We start from the raw sequence: 27,115 nt of genomic DNA, 5'->3' as shown, positions 1-27,115 counted from the left end.
CTAATTTAACAGTGCTTTTATTTCAGTTAGCTACTAGTGATGCTTTTCACTCTTCCAGTTCACAGATTTTCTTTCTGAGGTCCTCTCCTAATCAGTACTTCTCATAAAACAATTTCAATCTTTATATTTTAGTAACACACAAAATACTAAGTTATTCAAAAATTATTTAAGCATGGGAAGGTTGGGTGAAGGCCCACGAGACCATCCCAGATTTGAAATTCTCTAGGCCTTGACAGTTCTCAGGGCTATGATTTATCACAGCAGAAAGATACAAAGCAAAATCAGCAGAGTTGGAAAAGGTACATGAGGTGAAGTAGAGACGACCAGCTGCAAGCTTACAAGAATCCACTCCCTCCTCATGGAGCCCTACGGATTGAAATTAATTGCTCCAGCCAGGAGTTGTGACAACATGTATGAAATGTTTTCTACCAGCTAAGTTCATTAGAGATTCAACGCCCAAGGATTTTATTGGTAGTTGATCATGTAGGAACCCTCTGCCTTGCACAGAGAAAATTTCTAGACTCTCAGAAGGAATACAAGTGTTCAACAAAACCACATTGTTTATACAAACAGTTTGAGCACAATGAGCCCCCTTTATTAGTTAGGGAACTGTGGCATCCCTCTGGACATTTAAGATCCCAGATGCCAGATGAGAGCAAAACTTGCAAGCAGGTCTTTCTAAAGATAGCAGCCACAAGGCCTGCTATCTTATCTTTTTCTTGTACTGTGGGAATTCATTGAATGGTAATTTTTGAGAGTAAAGGAAAAAAACAAAAAGTAACAAAACTGGGAAACTCATTTTAATTTTTTTCAATTTCAGATAACTGATACTTTTCATTGGGTAATTAGGTTTTGTTGATTGAAATCCTTTCGTATGTTTTTTATATTTGTGTACATTTCCCCATTTCCAAAATCTTCCTCCCTTCTTTCTTTCTTTATTTTTATTTTATTTTTTTGTGCGGTACGCAGGCCTCTCACTGTTGTGGCCTCTCCCGTTGCGGAGCACAGGCTCCGGACGCACAGGCTCAGTGGCCATGGCTCACGGGCCCAGCCGCTCCGCAGCATGTGGGATCTTCCCAGTCCGGGGCACGAACCCATGTCCCCTGCAGACCCCCCAACCACTGCGCCACCAGGGAAGCCCTAATTGAACTTTTAAATTCATTTAATGTTATTTTGTGTTTAAATCTTTCATCTTAATATGTGCTTCCTATCTGCTCTACACTCTTATTTCTTGCCCTTTTTTCCTATCTTTTTGATAATTTAATATTTATTATTTCATTTCTCCCCTCCATTAACTTCCTAGGTATATGCTTTTTTACTGTTCATCTGCTAATTACTTTATATGCAAACTTGATTTTATGAAATTCAAATGTTAATTGATAATTTTACCACATTCCTAATCATCACATAAGTCTTAAAACCCTTTAAATTTATTCCTTTCCCAACATTTATTCAGTTATTTCTGTGTACTGTAATCCCTTCTATATTTAAATTCCTGAAATAAGTATTATTGTTTTATTTTAAAATATTGATCCACTTTTATAAACATGTTTACCTTTTTTTATTGCTCTTCTTTCCTTTGCTACTCTGAGTTTCAGTCTGGGATCATTTTCCTTTAACGTGAAGAACAGTCTTGAGTTAATTTACTGGAACAATCTGCTTGTGATGAGTTCTCTTAGTTTTTCATCTAGGTTTTTTTTACCCTTTTCCCTGATGAATATTTTCACTGGGAATAGATAATTAGTTGGCCATTAATTTTCTTTCCGTACTTTAAAATTGCTATTCTACTGTATTCACTTCCACTGTTTCTTATGTATGTTTACCATTATTAAGATTCTTTTCTTGTATTTGATTTTCATTTGTTTTATTTACTATGAGTGTATAGGTGCAAGATTCCATTTATTTCATCTGTTTTGAAGTTATATGACTTCACGAATATATTGTTTGATATTTTTCATTGGTTTTGGAATATTTCCTATGATTATTAATATAACTTCTGCCCTATTGTCTCCTCTCCTGGGACTCCAGTTACTCCAATTACATGTATGGTAGGCCTTTGTGGGTTTTGTTTTTTTTTTTAATGTATTCTTTCTCCTTTACTATCTTTTCTGTATTTCCTATCCTGTATTTTTTCTGTGCTTCTTGATAAATATTTACTGATTTAATAATATATTTTCCAGTTTAGTAATACTCAGTTCAGTTCTAAGTAATCTGCTGTGGATCCATTTCATTTTTATTGTGACAAATGCATTTTATAGTTCTAGAATTTTTTTTCAGAATCACTCTGTGTGTCTTTTAATAACTTTCCAACCTCTGTCGTACATGGGAACAGTACAGTCTGGGATGCCCTTTATCTAATTTCAGGGACTGAGTTTATTTGAAGCTAAACTGCACTTACTCTGTGAGCCAGTCTACTTCTAACTCATCCTTGCTTTTAGAGTATAGCCTCGTAGGTGCCAACTTAAAATGTAGGACAGGGAAAGTTTATAAGCTCTACTCCCTAAACTGCAACTTTTGTTTCCCTACTTCCTAGAGACTAGCAAAGGACAGTTTACCCTCTCAGTGCCTCTTATAGAATTAGCCAACGTACCCAGGAAAAAAAATCAGTCCCAATTTTTGTTAAATCTCTCTCTTCTTAAGAATCTTAACACAGTGGTCCTTCACTATTTTTATCTGACTTATATTTAAAAATAATTTTTACCGTTTTTAAAAGTTTTTCTTAGTGGGCAATTTGGTTGGAAATGCTAGTCTACCATAGTCCATCCACCATTACCAGAATTTTTAATTTTGGGGTCATAGCAAATTCACCTTTCATCAGTTGAAAACATTAAATTCTTTGTTTTCTTGATATATTTCTTTTATGAACATATTTGTGAACATACACAAAGCGTATGTGAACATACTCCTTGGTTATTGTTAACCAAGGAGTAATTGCTGAGGACTGAGAAAGCAGGTGATGTAGATAGTGCTATTCAGTGTGAATTACATAGATCCGTGCCAACATGAAGAAAGTCAAAAAATGAAAATAAACTTTTAGAAACTTTTATAGCAATTCTTTTTAATAGATCTGTTTATTTATTTAGGCTGTGTGGGGTCTTCATTGTTGCTTATGGGCTTTCTCTAGTTGCGGCAAGTGGGGGCCACTCCTCATTGTGGTGCGTGGGCTTCTCATTGTGGTGGCCTCCCTTGTTGCGGAGCATGGGCTCTAGGTGCATGGGCTTCAGCAGTTGTGGCCCACAGGCTCTAGAGCACAAGCTTAGCAGTTGTGGTGCACGGGCCCAGTTGCTCCACAGCATGTGGGATCTTCCCGGCCCAGGGCCCAAACCCGTGTCCCCTGCACTGGCAGGCAGATTCTTAACCACTGTGCCACCAGGGAAGCCCTACAGCAATTTTATACTTCCACAAAACTTATAAGGTATCCTTACAAATGTATCAGTCTAAACCCTTTTGGAAATAATTTATAAAAGGATCCATCACCAAAGATAATTTGGGAATCATTGATTGCCAGCATTTTTAATCATGTACTTTCAGCTATAAAATTTTTTGAGCATGAATCATATATATATATATACACACTTATTTATAAATTATATACTTAAAATTTTCTACCAATACATTTTTTACGTTCAAAAATATAGTTATAATATAAATTAGGGTAGTTGATAGATAAATAAAAGTTCTTATATGTTTTCAGATCATCTTGAATGACCTCTACTTTGGAGCCTCGATCTAGTACATAAGTCATTTTTACCATTGATGCATGCTTCACTTTGTGTATGGTATATTCCTTTTCTTTTATGTATGAGAAGGAGAATCTCAGTAATTAATAAAAAAATTCAGAAGGTGGTAGTATATGAAGATACTGATGTATGCATAATTTTTTAACAAAAAGTAAAAAGTTATATATGGCAAAGTTTTAAATATCAGAGAAATAAGGTCAGTTTAATTTTGTTGCAAGTTAAAATGGGAGATTCACTAAGAGAAGGAGTTTAATGGTTTACTTTTAAGAAACAGACTAATGAACCAGATCCAGGTTTTAAATCAGCTGCCATAGAATGCTTTTGGAATGTGTACAGAGTATAAAAGCCTTCTCATTTCACTTTGTTTTCTTCCGTAAGAATTGTAGCCAGTAATTACTATCACTGTTCACAAAGGGTAATAGTAGATGAACTACCCCTGCTGTGAGTTAACATGATATAACTTTCATAAATTTATAATTATTGGATTTGTTGCCATCATTATTGTAGTCTAAAAAATTTGACATTGAATTATGTATTTTAAGCTCCTTGACAAATATGTGTAATTTTCATATAATTCTAATCATTTTGTTTTTCTATAGTAAAATATTTCTCTTTCTTCACTTGTCAGACATTCAAAGCAAAGTTCCACAGATGACCATTTTCATTGTCTTTGTTCTTTTTCTAGGAATTGGCTATTCCATGTCAATTTTAGGCCCTGCTCTTGGCTATGTGTTGGGAGGACAGTTGCTAACCATGTACATTGATGTTGATTTGGGACAAAGGCAAGGCAACATCTATTTTTCTTTTATTTAGATTTATATTATTTTAATCATGTTAGTACCATAGACAGAATATTTTTATAATATTTCTTCAGAATATCATGAGGGATTTTTCAGGAAACAAAACTGAATACACACAATTTTTATGTACTATTTTGGCTGCATTGCTTCATGAATTAATGCCACACCATCTCTTGGTATAGTGTATTTATTTACAAATAAGGATGCTTAGTAGTTAGATGGTGAAATTTTTCAAAATACATAACCAGTACCCTGTGCATTGTTCAAAAATAATAGTTTAAAATTAGTTATGCTTTCAGTAGATTTAGCTGTAGGTAGATAGCCTGAAGAGTCTCGAGAGTTTATGATTCTCAGACTAAGTGCTATAGTAGCTCTGATAATATAGAGATCACAATTGTTCAGCTTTAACAACTGTAACACTGGAGGATAATAATAGGTAATGTTTGTTTATCCCATACTGTGTTCTAGACAACATAGGTTTTGTGTGTAACGTAATTTTACATGCCATTTTATTTAATCCTCTTAATAATCTTATAAGGTAGTTGATACAGAACTTGGTAAGTGGCCAAGGCATGAAATGAAGTAGATCTTTTTGATTCCAAAACCCCCTTCTTACCCACTGAGTTACCTTCTCCTTTTCCTGAATAGAGAAGTTAGTGGCCTTTGCTGAGGCCATATTTTCTCATTTTATTGTAACTGCACAGTCTTTTGCATGCCTGTGAGCAATGAATAAGAAAATGTGGTCACAGTATGTGATTTGTTCTTTAGCTGTTAGTCCCAGGTTAATCTTTTAGAGACTAGGTTAATCTTTTAGAGAATATAGGTTAATAAAAAATTTCAGAAGGTGGTACAATACAAAGATACTGATGTTTGTAGCCCTAGGTTAATCTTTTAGAGACTGTATAAAAAGGTGTACAGAGGAAACCCTTGAACAGAAAGCTGGGTTTTAATTTCAGTGGAGAGAAATGAGTTGTAGAAATGATGTGTTTGGGGGAAGAGCCTGTTGATATAAAAATATGACAACCATTATAACAAACTGTTAATATATTATCACTTTAAGAAGAATTTTACATTCAAATGAATGCCACAATTGGGGCATAGTGTATAGGCTTTGAACAAAAATCAGTGATTCATTGTGAGATGTATTTAGTATTCTCTCTCTATATATATACTATATATTATAATATTCAGAGAAGAAAAATGTAGCCAAAGTTAGATAAAGAATGTTCAGAAATTCCATGCATGCTTTCAAATAGTCAACATACATATATTTACTATTAAATATTTAAAACTTCTGTGTTATATTTGCCATGTGGAATACTTTGTAAATCATTATTCTTAGAGCTCTCATTTATGCCTGCTATCCACTGTGATTCTTCAAAATGGCTCCACTTGAAATTTTGGATAATATAATAATATTTCTCTATATATGCATTTGAATTATAAATTACATAATTATCGTGACTGAGTTTTAATTAACAAGATAGAGTTGACTTTTACCTCTTGTTTTTCTATCATATAGCATTGATATCACTGAGGATGATCCACGATGGCTGGGGGCATGGTGGATTGGATTTCTTATGTCTTGGCTCTTTGCCTGGTCTTTGATAATACCTTTTTCTTGCTTTCCAAAACACTTACCAGGTAAAAATATTTTCTTTAAAACCAGGGAGTCTTATTCCAATTCTAGGCCAAGTGTTGCTTTCTACATGATTACTAAGAACCCTAGAAAATTCACTATTTTTTTTAATAGAATCTCAGTTGTCTGCCTATGCAAACTTTTGAATATCTGTCTTTATTTTAGGAAATATTGAGTAACAATCTTAATATTCATGGTTTTTATTTATTTTCATTTAATACCCAATAAAACTGTACATATTCACCTCTTTATTAAATACTAAATTTGTATCTTATGTGTTATCTGGAATCTTGCTTTATGTTTATGTGAGATATAATATCTTCTAAACTATTAGTTTGTATTCAGTTAGTAACTTCAAGAGCCAATCGGCTTTAAATTATTGATGTTAATTATTTGTTAATGATAGTACAAGTATTTTTTTTAATTGTCACCAAAGTCATGCTTTTGTATACTTATTTTCACCAAATTTCAACACTAAAAATCTGTCCTAAAAGAAAAGATTAATAGAAAAGAATATCTATTCCTTTCTCTGTGAGATTTTGTTTCTTTATAATCATGTGGTTCATATACATATCTATAGAAGTATTTTTCTCCAGGCTGAAGGCATTTAGTTGTTTCTGTTATATATAACAGAATAGATGTAACAGGATAGATGATTAACTTCTGGAAATGGGCAGAAGAAAAGTAGGCAGAGTAGAAGTAGATGGACTCATTGATTTCTTTCTACCCTGGGCCATCCAACTTATCAGTCTGTATCGACTGTTTTCTCAGATTTATTCACGGTACTATTATTAAAAATTAGACATGATAATAGGTAGTAAATATTATTTCATCTAAAAAATATGTTAGAATTAGAGTAGAAGAGAAAAGCTTTAAACATTCTTTGTTTAATGCATAAAGGATGAGAAAGAATCATTAGAAAGCAAGAAGATAGAGCGGGTAAATTTACTATTTTTTTAGGTACAGCAGAAATTCAAGATGGAAAAACTTCCCAGATTCATCAGAGTAATTCTTTACAACATACAGATGGGAATTTTGGACAAAGTTTTAAAGATTTTCCAGCTGCTCTAAAGGTAAAATAACACTGTACACACACACACACACACAACTATACACACATACATATCTAGATATATGTATATATTACAAATATATGTAAACAGCATATCCATACACACAAATATTATCATAATGCACTCTTGCTTGCTTATTTACTATAGTTCTAGCTCTTATAAAAACCTCTTCAGATTTAATTGTATTGTGCTTTGAGTAAATGAAAACTAGTCCAGAGTAGATTGGTTGGAAGAACATGAGTTATCTTATTGGCAATATCAATATTCAGTGGTTCCTCATTAGCATGTAGTCCATTATCCCATGCCATTTCCCTTGTGTAATGGATGGATCAATTATCATTGAATTGTAAATATGTTTTTGAGAATGCCAAACCAATATTTTTCCCTTGTGAAAGGAGTGGCGGTTAGTGGTTACTTGTTTTGAATTTGAGGTTAAAGAAACAAAAGTGTTATGGTCTGTTTTATTGAACTCGGCAGAGAAGTGTTCTTTCTATTTAGCATCATAAAAGTTTTGTACATAAGGGAATTTATAATTTTACCTTTTCAAGATATGAACTTATTTACTTTTCATTTTTTTTCCTCCTCAAATGAAAGCCTTAAAATGTTTTTACTCCATTCACCCTACTTTTTAACTCTCCTTCCTCCTCTTCCGTACAGGCACATTCTTGTGTTTTGCTGAGATTGTTTATAATTTTTAATTCTAATTACTGTTATTTTCTTTTATAGTAGTTCTGTTCTATTTCATATATTTCTATTTAATTTATTTTATAAATTCTTATATGTATCAAGAGTCATTACTCACCAATGCTTTTTTTATCCTTATGTTCTCGTGCTTTGAGATCTTGATTCTGATTCAGATCTCTATAGATACAGCATTTTATTGCTGGTTTTTCTCAGATAGGATGCCATCTAAGTATCCTTGAATGTCAGAATGATATTTCTGACTGGATGGATACTTTCAGATCATACTTCTTTAATTCTAGTAGTCTGTAGATGTTGTTTGGCTCTTTTCTAGTTAAATATGTTGCAGTTGAGAAGTTTCAAGTTAATGTGATTCTTAGTTATTTCTATCTGCAAATTTGTAAATTTTTTCATTTCTCTTTGATTTCAGGAAATTCACTAGTTTATTCCTAAATATGTATCATTTTTCATTAATCCTTGCTTGGAGTCCATTATCTTTTTCAATCTGAAAACTTAAATATTTTCTACTCATTATTATTATTATTATTATTTTTTTTTTTTTTTTTTGCGGTACACGGGCCCCTCACTGCTGTAGCCTCTCCCGTTGCGGAGCACAGGCTCCGGACACACAGGCTCAGCGGCCATGGCTCACGGGCCCAGCCACTCCGCAGCATGTGGGATCTTCCCAGACCGCGGCACGAACCTGCGTCCCCTGCATCGGCAGGCGGACTGTCAACCACTGTGCCACCAGGGAAGCCCCTACTCATTATTTTTTTAAATTATTGCATTTCTTCATTCAGGTATTTTTTTTCATTTTGTCACTACTGTTATTCTTATGTTCGATCATCTGGCTCTGACTTCTAAATCCCTTATCTTGCCTTTTTGTGACTTCTTTGTGTGTGTGTGTTGCTCAGTTTTTTTGTTTTTTGGTTTTTTTTTTGCGGTACGCGGGCTCAGCGGCCATGGCTCACAGGCCCAGCCCCTCCGCGGCATGTGGGATCTTCCCGGACCGGGGCACAAACCCGCGTCCCCTGCATTGGCAGGCGGACTCTAAACCACTGCACCACCAGGGAAGCCCCTGTTGCTCAGTTTTATTAAATTTTTTTGCATTGAATATTCTAGAACTATACTTTCTGGTTTTTCACTTTATGGTTAAATATTGTGAAATAACTGAATCTCTACACTCCCCTCTGGTAGATTAATAAGGTTCTGAGAACTCCAGCAATATAGACCCTTATTGAAAATTGCTTAACTCTATACCTAATGTTCTTAACTACCGAGAGCAATACTTGTGGAGCAATACCAAAAGTTTGATACTTAGAGACCACTCTCATCTTTGCTCACAGTCAATTCTTCATTTACTGGACACAGGGATTCAGAACACAATTTAAAAAAATCGAATATGGGGTAGATTTATTGTATGGAGATATATAGTAAGACTGGGGAAGAGAACTTTCCAAGCCAGCTTTTACCTCCTTTCCCTAGTCCCTTGCATATGATCAAGGCACATTCACCCTACTGATTAATCATCTGTCAATTTTCTAGGTGCTCCATGTATAAATTTTCTCAACATTGTATGTATAAAACTATTAGTGATCAGTATTTATACTTCTGTGCTAAAGAAAATGCTGAAATTTTACAAATAATTATATTGTGTGTATTTAAAATGTGCTATTTCATCATGGTACCTACCATTCTAATGCTGCATTTTGCAGTATAATCATAGTTATTCATTTGGTGAACTGTATTTTTTCTTTAGAATTTGATGAGGAATACTGTCTTTATGTGTTTAGTTCTATCAACTTGCTCAGAAGCCTTAGTTACTACTGGATTTGCTACATTTTTACCTAAATTTATAGAAAATCAGTTTGGATTGTCTTCCAGCTCTGCAGCTACCCTTGCAGGTAAAACATTTTCTTTGTTCTAGCTTAATCTAATAATCTTACTTTACCACATTAGATATTTATTAAAATAGCATAAAATTTTGGATAACCCACTCCTTGAAGTTTAAACTTTACACTGACTTTGATAAAAGTTTCCAATTTTCTGACATTAGACAATCTATTGTATGAATTTGAGAGATACAAGTGCTATATACAGAGCTAAAGCAAATGTATATTAATCTTAATATTCAAAACATTAATTTTATTAATCTCTTACTTAGTATAAATGTTAACTCAAGTACTACTTGTTTTTGATGTTTTCCAATTGTTGGTATAAATTACTGAGTATACGTGTATGTTTTCTCACTGTCTTCTTTCTCATTAGGGACTGTTTTAATTCCCGGAGCTGCTCTTGGTCAGATTTTAGGTGGTATCCTTGTTTCGAAATTCAAAATGACGTGTAAAAACATAATGAAGTTTGCTTTGCTCATGTCTATAACTTCACTTACACTGACTTTTGTATTTGTTTATGCCAACTGTGAAAATGAGCCATTTGCAGGTGTATCTGAATCATATAATGGGTAAATATATTTCACTGCTTTTTGATATTAATATCAGAGTAATAAACTATGTGTGTATTTCCAAGTATATGCTTTCTTAAATAAAATGATAAGAAATTGGCTTTTTAAAAAAATTGGAAGACTGCTTTTCCTATGTAAGAATATGTAGCTTTGGGCTTCCCTGGTGGCACAGTGGTTGAGATTCCGCCTGCCGATTCAGGGGACGTGGGTTCGTGCCCCGGTCCGGGAGGATCCCACATGCCGCGGAGCGGCTGGGCCCGTGAGCCGTGGCCACTGAGCCTGCGCGTCCGGAGCCTGTGCTCCGCAACGGGAGAGGCCACAACAGTGAGAGGCCCGCGTACCGCAAAAAAAAAAAAAAAAAGAATATGTAGTTTTTATTTTTAGTTTCAATAATTGATATCATATTAACAGTTGGATATTTTTTCAGAAAGAATTTAAGAAACAACTATTCTGTACTGAGTACTATTCTCAGGGCTACAAAGATTAATATTACAGAATCTTTGTCCGTAATGGATTCAACATCCTAGGGAGAATTTCACATTATATGTTCCTATTGATTTAAATTTTAAAACTCTCTATGGTGAAAGTCTCTTATTAGATGGATTGAAAATAGGCTAGCAGAGAAATTAAAATGAAGCTACAACTAGGTGGTACTAATTACTGTTGTGTTTACTTTAGAAGTTCATGTTTATTATAGAGAAATAAATAACTTCTTGTTGTTATGACCTGTAAACATATTTCTACCTATAACTGGTTTGACCATTTTATTTTTCTTTGCCTTGTTTGTTTTGCTTTGAAATCCTAAGCCATAATAGAGGATCAGGCTCTAGGACATTGCATAGCAGTGTATTTTATGGCCCACGGTGCTGCTTTAATTGTTTGAATATATGTGTTTGAGACTGTTAAAGGGGATGGTGCTCCAGGTCAAGGACTCTCTAATTTTGTATTAATATGTCATTCAGATAACCTAAATAAAGGGAAAAATTTGTTTTGAAAAGTTTGCCAGTAACAGTTATCATGATTTGTAGCTACTGTTCATGTCTGTCATTCTTTTATATTAATGAAAAATGTTCGAAAGCAATGTTTAGTCCAGCTCCATTACATTTGTTCAACAATTCATCGACTGCTTCCTCTGGCAGACTTTTATGGCAAAATTCCTACTCTAAAGGAGTTTCCAGGGTAGCAGGATAGATTGGGAAACAAAACAGTGAATGAACAATGAATTAGGTGGTGAGAGATATAAAAGGCTATGGAATTTAAAAGAGCTTTTCAGTTTCTTTAATTAGATTTAGGAATGGCTTCATGGCATAATAGAGAAATAGGGCTAAAATATCCTCTAAGTATACAAAAAGCTTGAGAGAGAAATATTTGGGAAAGAGGGAATGGCAAAGGAATATGTTAAGCCAAAGCATAAATGCTAGAAAATGAAGGCTAGATTCAGGGACCAGTTTGAATGGTGCTTAGGTCATGTGTCTGGAAATAGTAGAAAGACACCTGGAAAGGTCGAAAGATAGATAGAGGTAAGTTGTGCAGAACCTGACTGACACCTATAAACTTCACCCAAATGTACCCCAAGAAACCACTTTTTTTGTATGTTCCTTTTAGAAGTACAGAAACTTCTGGATAGTTTAATACTACTCTATCACCTTGATGCACAGATGATGTGGATGTGAATCCATCTGATATTTTCTACCTTAAACAAGAGTCACTACTAGATGAGTGGCCTTAGCCTAATCAGAAGGGAAAGCAAGTGAGGTGGTGTCAGTTCGAGGTGCATGTGGGGGCTGGTCATCGAGAGATATCAAGGTCTGGGACATAGAGACAGAGCTTAATTACATACACATTCTCAGTGGTGAAAAAAACTGAAAGTGAGTATACACACGTACACACGCACATTCACACACACGGAATGTGTGTGTGTGTGTATGTAGATTCTGTTAATAAAGAGATAAGGCTTGAAGTCACAATGGAGGTGTGAAATTGTCAGATCATTTTTCTCTGTGGTCCCAGATTCTTAATTTAGCTATGTGCCCTGCATATTAAAATGTCCACATCATGGACATTAGCTTAGTCATAATAACCTTATGCAAGAAACATGTGTATAAGAAAAAGTACAATGAAAGAACAGACTAAGAAGCTCAAGAGGACTTCCCTGGTGGCACAGTGGTTGAGAATCTGCCTGCTAATGCAGGAGACACGGGTTTGAGCCCTGGTCTGGGAAGATCCCACATGCCACGGAGCAACTAGGCCCATGAGCCCCAACTACTGAGCCTGCGCGTCTGGAGCCTGTGCTCCGCAACAAGAGAGGCCACGACAGTGAGAGGCCTGTGCACCGCGATGAAGAGTGGCCCCCGCTTGCCACAACCAGAGAAAGCCCTTGCACAGAAACGAAGACCCAACACAGTCAAAAATACATAAATTAATTAATTAAAAAAAAAGAAGCTCAAGAAATACCTCCTTAGTGAAGTGGGAGAAAGAGAGGTTGTGAAGATGCAGGGTTTGTAGTAAGTACACACAGTATTTTTTCCCTATCTGGCCTATAGCTAGAATTTCATTGCTTATCTGAAACAGCGCCTTAAAGAGGCATGTCTATCAAGGAGTTGCAGTAGATTTAGGGAAATCTTTGCTTATTGTAGAAACATAATTATAGAATAATAAGTTTGGATTCAAATAAGACATTAATGTTTAAATTCAGATATTTGTGATAAACATGTTTCTCATATATACATATATGTATGCATAAACACATTTATGTGTATTTTTTAAATTATTAAATATATTTTGTGTATAATCAAAATGATATATTTAAAATATTTTTAATATTCAATTTTTTAAAATTTAAGATATTTTATATATTTAAAAAATAATATGTATATATTAAGAAAATTTAATAAACTTCACAAGCACTGGCTATTTTCCTGGTAATAGTTTCCCCTTTATGAAATAAACCTTTAGAAAATGTGTAGGCTAAGGTGATTAACCCTTGATAATAAAGAATATATTCTATATTTCTTTGTTTCTACTGTAGTTTGCCTCAGACTGTCTCAAACTTTCATGTTCTTAGTAATCATTTATCAGTAATATGGGGATTATATATTGGAAAATTTTAATTTAAAAATTATCATGTAGAGGCTATTTCTAGAGTTGCAGGGATAGTTTTTCTGTCACCTTATTTCTACATCTATATTGTAAACTAGATGTGGGCAGAGACTATCCTGATTGCTTTCATGAATGGAATCATGCTTGATAAAGACATCTAGCAGCAGCCTGTGGAATAGATTTGAAGACAGAGACCCTAAGCAGAGAGATGAATTACTTAAAATTTATTCTTTGATCACCTTTCCTTCAAACTCCCTACTGATTTGTTCCCCATTTGTTTTATATTCTTCTCTTTAATCTGTTTCCTTCATGAGCTTCTTGTTTTCCACTTACTCCTTAGGTATCATCATTTTGCAACATAGCGGTTATTATCTTCTGATACTTAGATACATCGCTCATTTACTGTTTTTGATCCCCAGTGCAAGAAACTTGGCTTCATGGTTGCAGGGAATTTTATTCCTCCCTCCCTCCCTCTTCCCTTCCTCCCTTCCTTTCTTTCCCCCTCCCCGCCTCCCTCTCTCCCTCCCTCCCTCCCTGCCTTCCTTCCTCCCTCCCTTCGTTACTCTTTCTTTATCTCTATTTCTTTATTTATTTTAGATATATTTCCACCACTTTGAGTCTAGCAAATGATTGGAGCTCATTACGTATTCATGAAATAAATGAACTCCCAAGACCTCTCTGTATTCTTCGACTCTTTATATGGTTGATCTTATCATTCTTAGAGTTTCAGCTACATGTATATGCAAATGGATATTAAGATACCTGGCTCCAGGCCAGATTTCTTCACCAAATTTGAGACTCTTAATCTCAATATGTATAAAACCATACCCATCACCTCTTCCCCAAAACTAGTTCTCTATCAAAATGCCAAGTTAGACACTAGGAGTCACTCTTGACTTTTCCATCCTGTTCCTATCTTCAGTCAACCAAACACCAAATCTTACTGATTCTACATCCCAAATATTTCTCAAATCTGTTTTTTTTAATCAAAATTCTATTTAAGTTCTCCTACACATCATCATAATTTATTGCCTAGGGTATTGTAACTGGTCCCCTTCCTCCAAATTCAAACTCTGTATAACTCCTAGGGTTATTTCTTTAAAATGTACTTTTCACATTGCCACTTTTCAGTCTAAAATACTTGATTACCTTTTCAAAATAAGTTAAAGCCCATTAGCTTTAACTTAGCCTCAAGGCTCATGAGACTTTCAACAATCTGGTCCATGACTCTTCCAACTACATTTGCTATCACTCTCTGCCTCAGACATCATTCATATTTCTCCATATAGAATGCTATTTCTCAACTTTTGACTTTGATCAGCTTCTCTGAAGTACCCTTCGCCTTCCCCATTTACTCAGCTAACTCTTACTCATTCTTTAAGACTCATCTCAGGCAGATGCTCCTTCAGACCCTCTTATCTAAACTTTGGCTTGTTTTAAGTGTCATTCCTTAGTGCAGATATATAAAATACACTTTGTTGATATCTATAACCACAGTCTATAACCATATTAGTGTATAAATTTGTGTCCACTCTACTCCTAGACTGTGAAATCTTTGAGAATGGCGACTGTCTTATCAGCTTTGTAGTCCCAATACCTAGCATAGGGCCTAGCACTTGCTCAATATATATTGGTTTAATGAATAAATAAATAAGGGATTGGAGAAGTATCTTTGCCTAGGGTAACCCTTTATATTTTAAAAGATGTTCCTCCTATTAAGAGGCAGCATGGAACAACACCGAGCCTGGGAACCAGGATTATTATATTTGGAAAAGAAAGAAAAGTAAATTAATTTCTCTGGGACTCAGTTTTCCCATTGATAAAATGAGTATGCTGAAGTTTACAACTGTATTCATCCTTCCAGGTTTAAAATTTCACTCACATCCCAGGGAAATTTGGCAGTGTCTGGATACATTTTGGTTGTCACAACTAAGGGGATGCTACTGGCATCCAGTGGGTAGAGGCCAGGGATGCTGCTAAATATCCTACAACCCACAGAACCAGCCCTCCCTCACCCCACACCAAAAAAAAAAAAAAGAATTATCTAGTACCAAATGAGAAACTGCTTTATTTGCTTACTCTGCCTATGTTGTTTTTTTTTTTTTTTTTTTTTTTGCGGTCGCGGGCCTCTCACTGTTGTGGTCTCTCCCGTTGCACAGCACAGGCTCCGGACGCGCAGGCTCAGCAGCCATGGCTCACGGGCCCAGTCGCTCCGCGGCATGTGGGATCCTCCCGGACCGGGGCACGAACCTGCGTCCCCTGCATCGGCAGGCGGACTCTCAACCACTGCGCCACCAGGGAAGCCCCTGCCTATGTTTTTTAAATCATTGACAGACATTATAAAATATAGCTGTTGTTTCTACTTCCTGTCTCTTCCACAAGAAGTTAATTAAGCTCTATGTGAAAAGGCAGACATTCTGTTTGTTTTATTCAGTAATTAAATGAAGTGTTGAGTGAGTGAATAAATGATTGAATGGCAAGATATAAAAATACTTATGAACTGTTCATTAAAAGTTATAACATAGATAATTTACCCATCTTTTATTTATTGTTGACAGGACAGGAGAACTGGGAAACTTGACCGCTCCTTGTAATGCCAACTGTAACTGCCTGCGATCATATTATTATCCTATCTGTGGAGAAAATGGAATCCAATATTTTTCTCCCTGCTATGCAGGTTGTACAAATTCTGTTTCCAAAAGACATCCAAAGGTAACTTGTGTCTTTACCTTACTTCCTTTACCTTAATGAGGCAGTATGTTTGTGTATTTCTGATGCCCTTCCTTATCCCTCTAGTGGTGTTATGCTGTGCCTAGTCTTTCCTTCCTGGCCCACCTCCTCCATTCAGAAGCCAGGCATAAAGTTTCAGTCAAGTAAAATGAATAAGTTCGAGAGATCTGCTGTACAACATTGTACCTGTGTCAACAATAATGCATCGTACACTTAAAATTTGTTGTGTTCTTACCTTAATTAAAAAAAAAAAAGGCCCCTGACCACTCCATATGAAAAAGATCCTTCTTCCTTTATACCTCACGTTCAATTACTGTTGAAAAATCAATTGAGCAGTTCTTCATATACATCTTTATAACATCACTTCTGTTATAGAAGTGGAATATTATTTACCTTTTTACATTGTTTTATTTTTTCTCAACTATACTTTATGTCACTCGAAGTCAGGGAACTTCTCTTATTCTTACTGAGTACAGTGTATATAATAAAAACACAGTAAATATTTGTTGCTTTTAATTGATACACCATGGACACATTAAAAAAATATATAAACCACTAATCCATTCTCAAATGCAAGTTTACTTTTAGTTGTGGATTAGAATGCATATCAGGACTTCCCTAGTGGTGCAGTGGTTAAGAATCCGCCTGCCAATGCAGGGGACACAGGTTCTATCCCTGGTCCGGGAAGATCCCACATGCTGCGGAGCAACTAAGCCTGTGTGCCACAACTACTGAAGCCCATGTGCCCTAGAGCCCGCACGCCAGAACTACTGAGCCGACGCACTGCAACTACTGAAGCCTGTGCACTCTAGGGCCCGTGCTCGACATATGAGAAGCCACCACAATGAGAAGCATGTGCACTGCAATGAAGAGTAGCCCCCACTCGCTGCAACTTGAGAAAGCCTGCACACAGCAACAAAGACCCAACACGGCCAAAAAATAAATAAAAATTTAAAAAAAGAATGCATATCAGTTTACCTAAATATGATTTCTTTTTAATACAATTAAATGGTTTAAGAAAATCCAATAGAATTTTGTTGTACTTCATCTACACTCTAAAGATTTTATCTTCGTTAAATTTAATAGCCTGGGAAGAAATAATATTCACATTACTAGTAGTACATAATAGGTAATGTTATGCATTAATAGATAATGTGATAACTTTAAAAAGACCTGAGGGAAACATAGAGACTACAATGAATAAGGTATATAAGAATTATATGAAAAAACAGCACAATCTTGGATATTTGAAATATGTATTAGTGAAATGGCATTCTTTTTCCTATATAAAGATAAGTTTAAGATTGCAAGAAAAGATTTTTACGTAAATAAATAGAAATCATTAATTGAAATTATCTGTAACAGTACTTCAGATTTCGTTTAGAGCTAACAGATGTCTGTATGTGTGTGTGTGGTTATACACATTTATATGTTCATATATACACACATAAATATATGTCTGTACATATGTATACGTATCTTTAATGATTTTGTATGTAATAAATACATTGAACATTTATCTCAACAGAGATGTAGGATTTCATCTTTCAGCTAGGGGTAAAACAGAATGTGAGAAACAGTATACATATTTTTTCATATAACCTAGCTTATAGATATAAAAATAGTTGTCTAAGAACATTGAAAATATGCCAGAAAATAAGTGGTGAATCATAGCAGACTTAATAGACTTGGTTGACGTGCAGTTTTAATCCTTGGAGTAAAACTAACTAAATAACTACCATAAAGTTCCTGTGAAAGTTTAATGAAAGATTACCATACCTTCAAACCAGTGGACATCTGGGGTTGCTTTAGTTTCAAAACAGATTGAGAAAATTAGGTGTTCGTGTCAGTTATAAGGAATCAGATTCCACAAGTGAGCATAATACATATCATAGGTAAAGGTAAACTGTTCCTTTGAGAGGCAGATAAGTAGGTAGCATTTTCCTGTTTATAAAATATCATCAATCAATAAGTGCTATTGACTAACTCTAATTAGAAGATTATGACAAGGAATTAAATTAATGGAAGGGTTTTACTCACATAGCAAAATGTATAGACACAAATACCGTCCTGCACAAGGAAACCAAAATAAATGAATAAATAAGTAAATAAATAAAAAATCTAATACCCAGAGCACACTTGAAATGGTATTGGTTATTTTGACATGGTTAATTCGATATTTGTATTTGTCACCAAATATTATCATCACTATTTTAAACAATAAATTGTCTTCTAGGGATTGTTTCAGAAAAGCAAGTTATTTTGACTTCCAAATTTTTTATTTGACCTGGCTTTTTTATGTGCAACTAGTCCATGTAACAACTCATTTTTTCACAGGATTTTTTAATGAAATATATCAGATAGGCAAATGCATTGATAATAATGTAATAAAAATCTATTCACATTTGTTCACAGTAATAGAATATATTTCCTACCAGTGATCTGAACTACAAAAACAGATGTTGACTAGCAGCTAGCTATATTATAGGCAAATGTATACTTTTTTATGTAAGAGAGTTGTAAAGCTTCATTAAGATACAAAATACTGTTTTGAGTTTTCCTTCTTAAAATTTTTAAAGGCTACTTTATTTCATTATTTGACATATCGGATTGCTGAGTATGTAATATTTCATTTTAGGAATGTCACCTGCATATTTGATTTTCCTGAACAGTACCAGTGGTCTCTGGCCTTTGGGACAGTAAAAGCACCACTTCACTTTGACTTCTCTAGCTCTGCTCTGACTTTATTGAGGCCTTAAACATATAAAAAGATTTGTAGTAAGGATGGGCTTGAGATGTAAAAAGCCTTTAAAAAATGATTATGCCTAACTTTTCAAATACCTGAACTCTTTTCCTACAAAAGTAATACTTGTGATTTTTAAACATGTTACTTTCCAACATTTCATATTATTAATTTATATATATATATACATATATGTGCATATATATATTAAATAGTTAATATGTTAATAAAAAATAGCCTTCAGGATAACATAATAACTTCTAGTTTTTGATTATCATAAATATGTCATCTTAAGAAGGATCCAGTTTGCTTTTGGTAAAACAATTCAAAAAGTTCAGAAAATTATAGTAAAAAGGTTTAGTTGAAAGTAGTTTTTTTTTCCTCAAACTCTTGTAATGTATTAGTTAATTTACTGTGGCAATTGTTAAAATTAGAGTGTTAGTTCTTTCAAACTAGCATAGATAGTGAGATTGTCACTATGCATGCTTTTCTTTGTGTCCTAATAATGGAAAAGAAGAAAATTAGCAGGAAAACTATTTGAACAATTGTGATCTATTGAAAGCAGCCTAGAATGTGTGAGATCATCTAATTGTTATATTCTTGTCAATTTGTTTTATAAGACATGAATCAATAACAGGTTACAAGTTAAAATAATGGACACAAAAGTCAAATACAGATTATTCTACTTTGTAACTATGACCCCTTGTTTTTACTTGCTTGATTTCTTAAGGGTTATTACTGTTTCTCATCACTATTTGATGTGTATGAATTAAGGCTGTGTAAGTGTTTGCCTGTCTAAAACTCACATAATTTGCAATGATAAAATATGTTTTGACGATAAGCACTTTTAGTGTGTTTATGTCTAATATTTCCAGGTATATTATAACTGTTCATGTATTGAAAGAAAAACAGAAGTAACACCTACTCCATCAAGTTTTAGTTTTGAAGCTCAAGCTGGGAAGTGTTCAAGTCAATGTAAAAACTTGCCTGTATTCCTTGGCATTTTCTTTGCTGCAATTGTTTTTACCTTCATGGCTGCTACTCCTATAACTGTGTCTATCCTAAGGTATGTGTTATATTGTGAAATTTGCCATCCCTAAGCCAACATGTTGAATGAAAAAAAAATGGACTTAGGGATTTATTTGGGGTTTATATTGACTGTTGGTTCCAAAATTAATTCAGCCCTTAGAAGATCATTAGTTTTGTGGCATTGGGAATGCTACCTCATTGAACCCAAGATGTTTGAGGCTTTAATAAGATCATGGTTGTGAAAGTGTCTTAACATTGCCTACTTGGCATGTACTCCATGCTAGTTTCTCTGCTTCTTTCATGAGGCTTCGGTTGTAAGCTGGAGTTATAATCATTTGCATTTGAGTATGATGGAAATGGCAGTGCATTCTACATGTGTCAGAATCAGAATGATGTGCATTCTGTCTTATACAGTAGGTGCTGTGATATTAAACCTTCCTGTAAACAGTAAAATATGCTGGCTGTCCCCTGGCTCTTCAGTGTTTTGTGCTTTCATTGGCTCTTCTTCCTTCCACACCACTTTGTAAAAATATTTCCTATTTGCCCTTCCATAAGCTCATCAGCCTTTCGATATCTTTCCTAACAAACTAGCTTTTCTGTCTTCAATTTTTGTTCCTTGATACTCACTGCTTTTTCACATACTTTTTTTTTTTTTTTTTTTTTTTTGCTGTACGCGGGCCTCTCACTGTTGTGGCCTCTCCCGTTGCGGAGCACAGGCTCCGGACGCGCAGGCTCAGCGGCCATGGCTCACGGGCCCAGCCGCTCCGCGGCATATGGGATCCTCCCAGACCGGGGCACGAACCCGTATCCCCTGCATCGGCAGGCGGACTCTCAACCACTGCGCCACCAGGGAGGCCCGTTTTCACATACTTTTTGACAAACAGAAGCTTCAGAGATTTTGTCTAAAAACATTAAGTAGTCTGTTAACATAACACCTATTACATCTATATCACTTTTTACCTACATATTTTTTTTTAAAGACTACTCGATCTCTTCTATCTCCCATCTAACTCTCTTGTGTGCCAACATCATGTCTCATTCATCTCTGAGAGTTATTACTTAAAGAATTATTGTTGAATCAAATTGAGCATCAGAAATTGTTTTACACTACCTCAAATTTGTAACCATAATTACAGGTATGATTTCTGTCTCAAAGTTAATAAGAGAATAAGAATTATTTGCTTGCAACTTAAGCCATATGACTTGTAACTTATGGGATAGTCAAATAGAAGTCTTGTTAATGAATGTCCTTTCTTCTTTACATTTGCTAAAATTCATACATATTCAATACATTTGTTAAAACTCATTTGACTCCTTTTTGTTATTATTTGCAGTATTTTAGTTGAGATAACATTTTTCTTCTCTTATAATTCCAGAAAGTTTGAACCGTATATAAGCTGTTATAAATAATTTGTTTATTTTATGTGTATAGTATTTGCTTTAATCTAGAAATGCTAAGCTGTTATAAGAATGAATTTGCTCAAAGAGTAAATATACTATACAACCATTTTTTGTCTTATATGCATTTAATATATCCAGGTGTGTTAATCAAAAGCAGCGGTCTCTAGCATTGGGAATACAGTGTATGTTGCTTCGATTATTAGGTATGCCATTTTTCTTAATGTATTGGTAACTGTTGGTTATTTTTATTCATTACTGTTATTGATTTATTCACTTACAGTATGTGCCAAGAAAACAATTAGTTTAACTGCAGTGGAACTGCAATTAGTTTCTGCAATTGTCATTGAAGAGAGCTGTTTTTCACTATTCAATATGTAGTAGTATTTATATATCACATAGGAAAATAATGACTTTACTTTTCACCTACCTGATTGGTTAACTGTTGTTACCAATTCTGTTGCAAATATAACCCCAAAGAGTATATTGTATTTATTTAAAATATAACATATGATCATCAACACATTTCTAATAGAGCAAGTAAAAGACATAATTTTTTTTCTATTCATATAAAACCTATCACCAACATAAATTATGATAAAATCTTATTTATAACTATTGTAATTCCTTTTCCTCCCTGTATTTAACTCCATTTAGGACATAATTATGTTACATTAGCATTGAAAAATGATGAATTTATATGTTTCAATAAAAACTGTGCTGTGAATATTGTGTCTAGTTAAGAATTGATGGAAGAAATAATTTATGCCAGAAAATTTTTAAGGTTCCAGATGTAGGAAGAATAATAAGGCAGAAACGTGTCTTACACGTAATTATATGTGTGTATAATTTTACGTATAATATTATACACATAATATTACGATTAGTTATAAAAATAAAAATCAAAAGCAGGAAACATTAAGAGATCCCCTAGACCAACTTTTCAATTTTTTAGATGAGTAAATTAAGGACCTGAGAGATTCAGGGATTTGCCCATAGTTGCACAATTAATGATGAACTAGGCATGTTAGTGTGAATGTTTGTGTGCATGTACATATGTACATTCCCATGCACATTTATGTCACCGTATGTATGTATATATATATATATATAAATATGTATACTCACACACCCACATTAGTTTACATGCACATGCACACACACACACACACACACATAATATATATGCTGTAGTTTAGGAGACTTATTCTGTGCATCAATAATTTATTTTGATTTTTTAAAAGTATAATAGCTAATTTCAAAGACATTTACTAAATTAGAAAAGCAGTGAATTAGAATATTTACTCAACTAAATATTAACCCAATACATGACAGAGATGTTTATTAAAATAATTTCTTGAATTGATTAGAAATATATAATATGTATAATCATTTTAGAATGTTTGGTCTGCATTTCTTTATATTCCTATTACTTGTACATGAACTGACTGATTTGCATATGGGCAGATTAATACCTATTTTTATTTATATAAAATATATACATAATCATATATAAAAAAGCTGTAACTATAAACTATAATCTTCACTTATGTGTATTTCACATGTAATTCTTCTAGGCACAATACCTGGGCCTATTATATTTGGCATCACAATAGACAGCACATGTATTCTCTGGGATATCAACGAATGTGGAATTAAAGGAGCTTGCTGGATTTATAGTAACTTCAAGATGGCCTATATGCTAGTGGCCATAAGTAAGTGGAGACTTTTTGATATCTTTAGAATAAATGGATTATGTCAAGAGAAAAAAAATCTTATTGTTACTTACTTAGGTTTTGAAATGTTCAGTCCATGCTTTTGGATTCCTATAGTCCTGAAGCCGAGATCATTTATCATAGCTTATTATAAAAGGTCTTACCTGGAGTCTGCGAGGCTCAGTCTAAAATAGAAGAGAGTAACATTTTAGCTTTCATCATATCACATATCATATAATTTTCTTTTAACAACTTCTCTCAAACTTTTTTTGGAAAGTATAACAAAAAGCTAAAAGAGAATTCTAAGAAACTGAAACGATTGTCATTTAGGCACCTGGGCTTTGAAAAGCACATAGAGCTGAGGTAGGGAAGTATTTTCTGGCTCTAAGGCACGTTGTAAGAAACCTTTTTATCATTTACAAGGTTGGCCATGATGTTTAACCCTTTTTGCCTTTGGTAGTCTGTCTTCCATAGTCTTGGTTAAGCAATCAATGAAAATTAAGAATAAGGAAATATATCAATGCATCTAGTATGAAAGAGTATGATAAAATTTAAAAGAACAACCTAAGAAATTAGAGTATTTAAAAATAGAGAAATTCTAGATATAAATACACACACATACAGAGTTGACCCTTGAACAACATGGGTTTGAACTGCTCGGGTCAATTTATAAGCAGATTTTTTTCAATAAATATGTACTACAGTACTGCACAGTCTTTGGGTTGGTTGAATTCGCCATCTGGAACCGCAAATACAGAGGGCAGTCTGTAAAGTTATATGAGGATTTTTGACTGCATGGGTTGCCGGTGCCCCTAACCCCTGAGTTGTTCAAGAGTCAACTGTGTGTGTGTGTGTGTGTATTTAAAATAATGTGTGATTTTCATTGTGATTGTGGTGTGATCATTTTCACACATGTATCAAGATAGCTTGTTTCTCCTACATGTGTTTAAATCCATAGTATGCTGTCTGAATTTATAATGACAGAATAATAAATTATCCACTGATGAAATAAATATATATATCTAGCAAAATAATGAGAAGATAAATATTGACTAGAATAGGCAAAATTAATCTTCCCATCACTTTTACCTGTTAAAAAACATTTTTTATTCAGTGTATTTTTATGCTTAAAAATTTTTTTTAATTGATTATGTTTGTACTTTTTTTTTTTTTTTTTTTTTTTTTTTTGCGGTATGCGGGCCTCTCACTGTCGTGGCCTCTCCCGTTGCGGAGCACAGGCTCAGCGGCCATGGCTCACAGGCCTAGCCACTCCGCGGCATGTGGGATCCTCCCGGACCTGGGCATGAACCCGTGTCCCCTGCATCGGCAGGCAGACTCTCTACCACTGTGCCACCAGGGAAGCCCTGTTTGCACTTTTTGACCAAAAAATATAGATAATGAATTGTTCCTTTACCTACTCTGTAGTGAATATGAGAATTTTTTTCCCCAAAACATATATACCTTTAAATATTCCAAGAACATTGTAATAGTAGTACCTATGTAATTGTTCTTCTTATAAATCTAAAAATGCTTAGCACAGTGAGTATTCCTGTTTTTCAAATACACAGTTTGAGTAAAATGTTAATGATTAACACAAATTAGCTACTGCAAAAACCATATTGTGAGGTCATTTAATGTATTTGGCTGGCACTTTGATGCTTGTACTGTGACCAGAACTAGTTTTTCTTCAAATAACTGAGCTTAAAATCAGAGTTCTTTGAAGACAAATTGAAGCCTGTGAAGAGTATTGAATGTTATATATTCCCATAGAGGCTTTCTTTTAAGAACTCCAAAGCCTTTTTTATTTTTAGAATTACTTTTCATCATGGACATGAAAATGTTGCAACTTATTATTCAGGTTCAAGGATGTCGTAAGCTATTTTTCCTTGGTTGAGAATGTATTATTGTAACCAAAAATAGAATAATTATTTTACATTTTCATTGTTTAGAAAGAAAATAAGGACTAGTTCATTGAATTACGGATAGATGTTCCATTGAAGAATATCAACTTTCTCACTAAAGTTTTAAAAATTTAAAACATAAAACTAATTGCTTAGGGCCTCCCTGGTGGCGCAGTGGTTGAGAGTCCGCCTGCCGATGCAGGGGATACGGGTTCGTGCCCCGGTCTGGGAGGATCCCATATGCCGCGGAGCGGCTGGGCCCGTGAGCCATGGCCGCTGAGCCTGCGCGTCCGGAGCCTGCGCGTCCGGAGCCTGTGCTCCGCAACGGGAGAGGCCACAACAGTGAGAGGCCCGCATACCGAAAAAAAAAAAAAAAAAAAAAAAAAACTAATTGCTTATATACTTCTCTTTAAGTAGTGAGCTTCTACTCATGAAGAATTTTTCAATGAGAATTAATTTTTGTAATAATTAAAGGCCCAAATGCATGATTAATATCTGTTTCTATATTTAGGTGTTACTTGTAAAATTATCACCGTTTTCTTCATTGGGCTTGCAGTCTTTTTGTATAAACTGCCACCATTAGGCATGGATGTGCCATTTCAAAATCAGAATTCAGTTGTGACTACGGTTTCATTAGAATGAGATCTCAGCAGAGCAGGGCATGACGGGTAAAACAGCAAAAAAGAAGATTGAAAGTTGGCCTCCATCTGTAAGAATACACAGTCACTGTAGCATTAACTATACAATATGGACAATCATATTTTAAAAATTGATATTCTATAATTAAATGTGTTTTCTGTATATGTATGGACTCTTAATTTGGTTTTGTTTTAATATAAGGAACAGACCTGTGCCTTCAAGGCCCATCAGAAGCCTCAAAACACACACACACACACACACACACACACACATATACACACAGAGATACATCTAGGTACGAAATCCCCAACTAATAAACTATACTAGAAACATAAAACCAATGATTAGTTAAAAGTTTACATTTTAAAAACAAAGTGATGTTTCTATCCCTCTTACAACTTGTTTTATCTTAATTATCATTGCCAATAGTTTGGGCTTTTGTAGAAAATTTATGGTGTAAAAATTTAAATTCATCAAGTTTATGTTTGAAGTTTCAAGAACTATTATTGAAAGACCATGAATTTAAAACCATCTAAATACTATTATTTGATTTTAAATATACATATACTAATCTGTCCTGGATTTATTATAGAAAGTTACTGAACTATTAGAATATTGGTTAGTTATCTTCTTTGTGTCCCAGTACCTAGTGAATTCAGAAATATTAGCATTGTATGCACATATCTTCACTTTAACTCAAGAATTCCAGAAAGTGATTTGTTGATATTGCTGATTTTTAACACCTACCTCTTATTATTCTATGATAGTTTTATTCAATTACATGTCTTCCAGAGGAATGTGCCAGCTTCAGTAAAGAAAAGTGCCAATTAGACAGGAAAAGATCTTTTTTTTTTAATGGCTTACATGCATTTTATTGATATTCTTTGAAAAGATTTCTTAATGAACTACTGATCAATGTTTGTATACTCAGTACTTTAACTTTTCTCATTTTAAAAACTGATCACATTTAACTTTTCTCATTTTAAAGACTGATCACCTAGTACATTCCTTATAGCACTTCAGTAGTGCTTTGCTCATAGTAGGCATGTATTATTGTTGTTTGATTAAAACATTGAAGTCTACTCTTTAACTGATCCACTTATTTAAAGATTAAGTATTTCACATATATGATAACATTATAATTCCATTTTTTCAGATCAGATTTAGGCCAACTTTGTCTACTCAGAATGTGGAGGAGATAGATCAGTGAACATCAATAAAAATAACTTCTACCTGTTCAAGAATTTTACTGATTAAGAGAAGTGCTGAAGTTCATACCCATTTGAAATTTCATAAAATATGGCTACTAATTTAATAAGATCCATTATCAGCTTTTTCCTAGGTTAGCTTTTTACAAGCAGTGTTTTATATACACTGTGATCAGAATAACAAACAGAGTAAAGGCCTAATAGGTGACCAGGATCAGAAGCATTAGTACTTCACAGAGTTTAGGAGATTATGTTT

At 34.2% G+C, this 27,115-nt stretch overlaps 1 protein-coding gene across 1 annotated transcript in view; it reads left to right on the top strand.

Annotated features, from left to right (window-relative positions):
• Window positions 1-25,654, top strand: part of SLCO4C1 (solute carrier organic anion transporter family member 4C1) — a 63,033-nt gene extending 37,379 nt beyond the window's left edge. The window contains exons 4-13 of the mRNA XM_060091827.1: window positions 4,426-4,522; window positions 6,063-6,184; window positions 7,140-7,252; window positions 9,693-9,837; window positions 10,202-10,397; window positions 16,055-16,208; window positions 19,845-20,035; window positions 21,538-21,602; window positions 22,974-23,111; window positions 25,524-25,654. Of these exons, the coding sequence (XP_059947810.1) occupies window positions 4,426-4,522; window positions 6,063-6,184; window positions 7,140-7,252; window positions 9,693-9,837; window positions 10,202-10,397; window positions 16,055-16,208; window positions 19,845-20,035; window positions 21,538-21,602; window positions 22,974-23,111; window positions 25,524-25,654 (1,352 nt within the window). The remainder of the gene's footprint in view (window positions 1-4,425; window positions 4,523-6,062; window positions 6,185-7,139; window positions 7,253-9,692; window positions 9,838-10,201; window positions 10,398-16,054; window positions 16,209-19,844; window positions 20,036-21,537; window positions 21,603-22,973; window positions 23,112-25,523) is intronic.
• The last annotated feature ends 1,461 nt before the right edge of the window (window positions 25,655-27,115 follow it).

Source organism: Mesoplodon densirostris, chromosome 3 (assembly GCF_025265405.1).
Source record: "Mesoplodon densirostris isolate mMesDen1 chromosome 3, mMesDen1 primary haplotype, whole genome shotgun sequence".
Classification (NCBI taxonomy): Eukaryota; Metazoa; Chordata; class Mammalia; order Artiodactyla; family Ziphiidae; genus Mesoplodon; species Mesoplodon densirostris.
The sequence above is the reverse complement of the archived record's forward strand: the minus strand, read 5'-3'. Positions and strand labels throughout refer to the sequence as shown.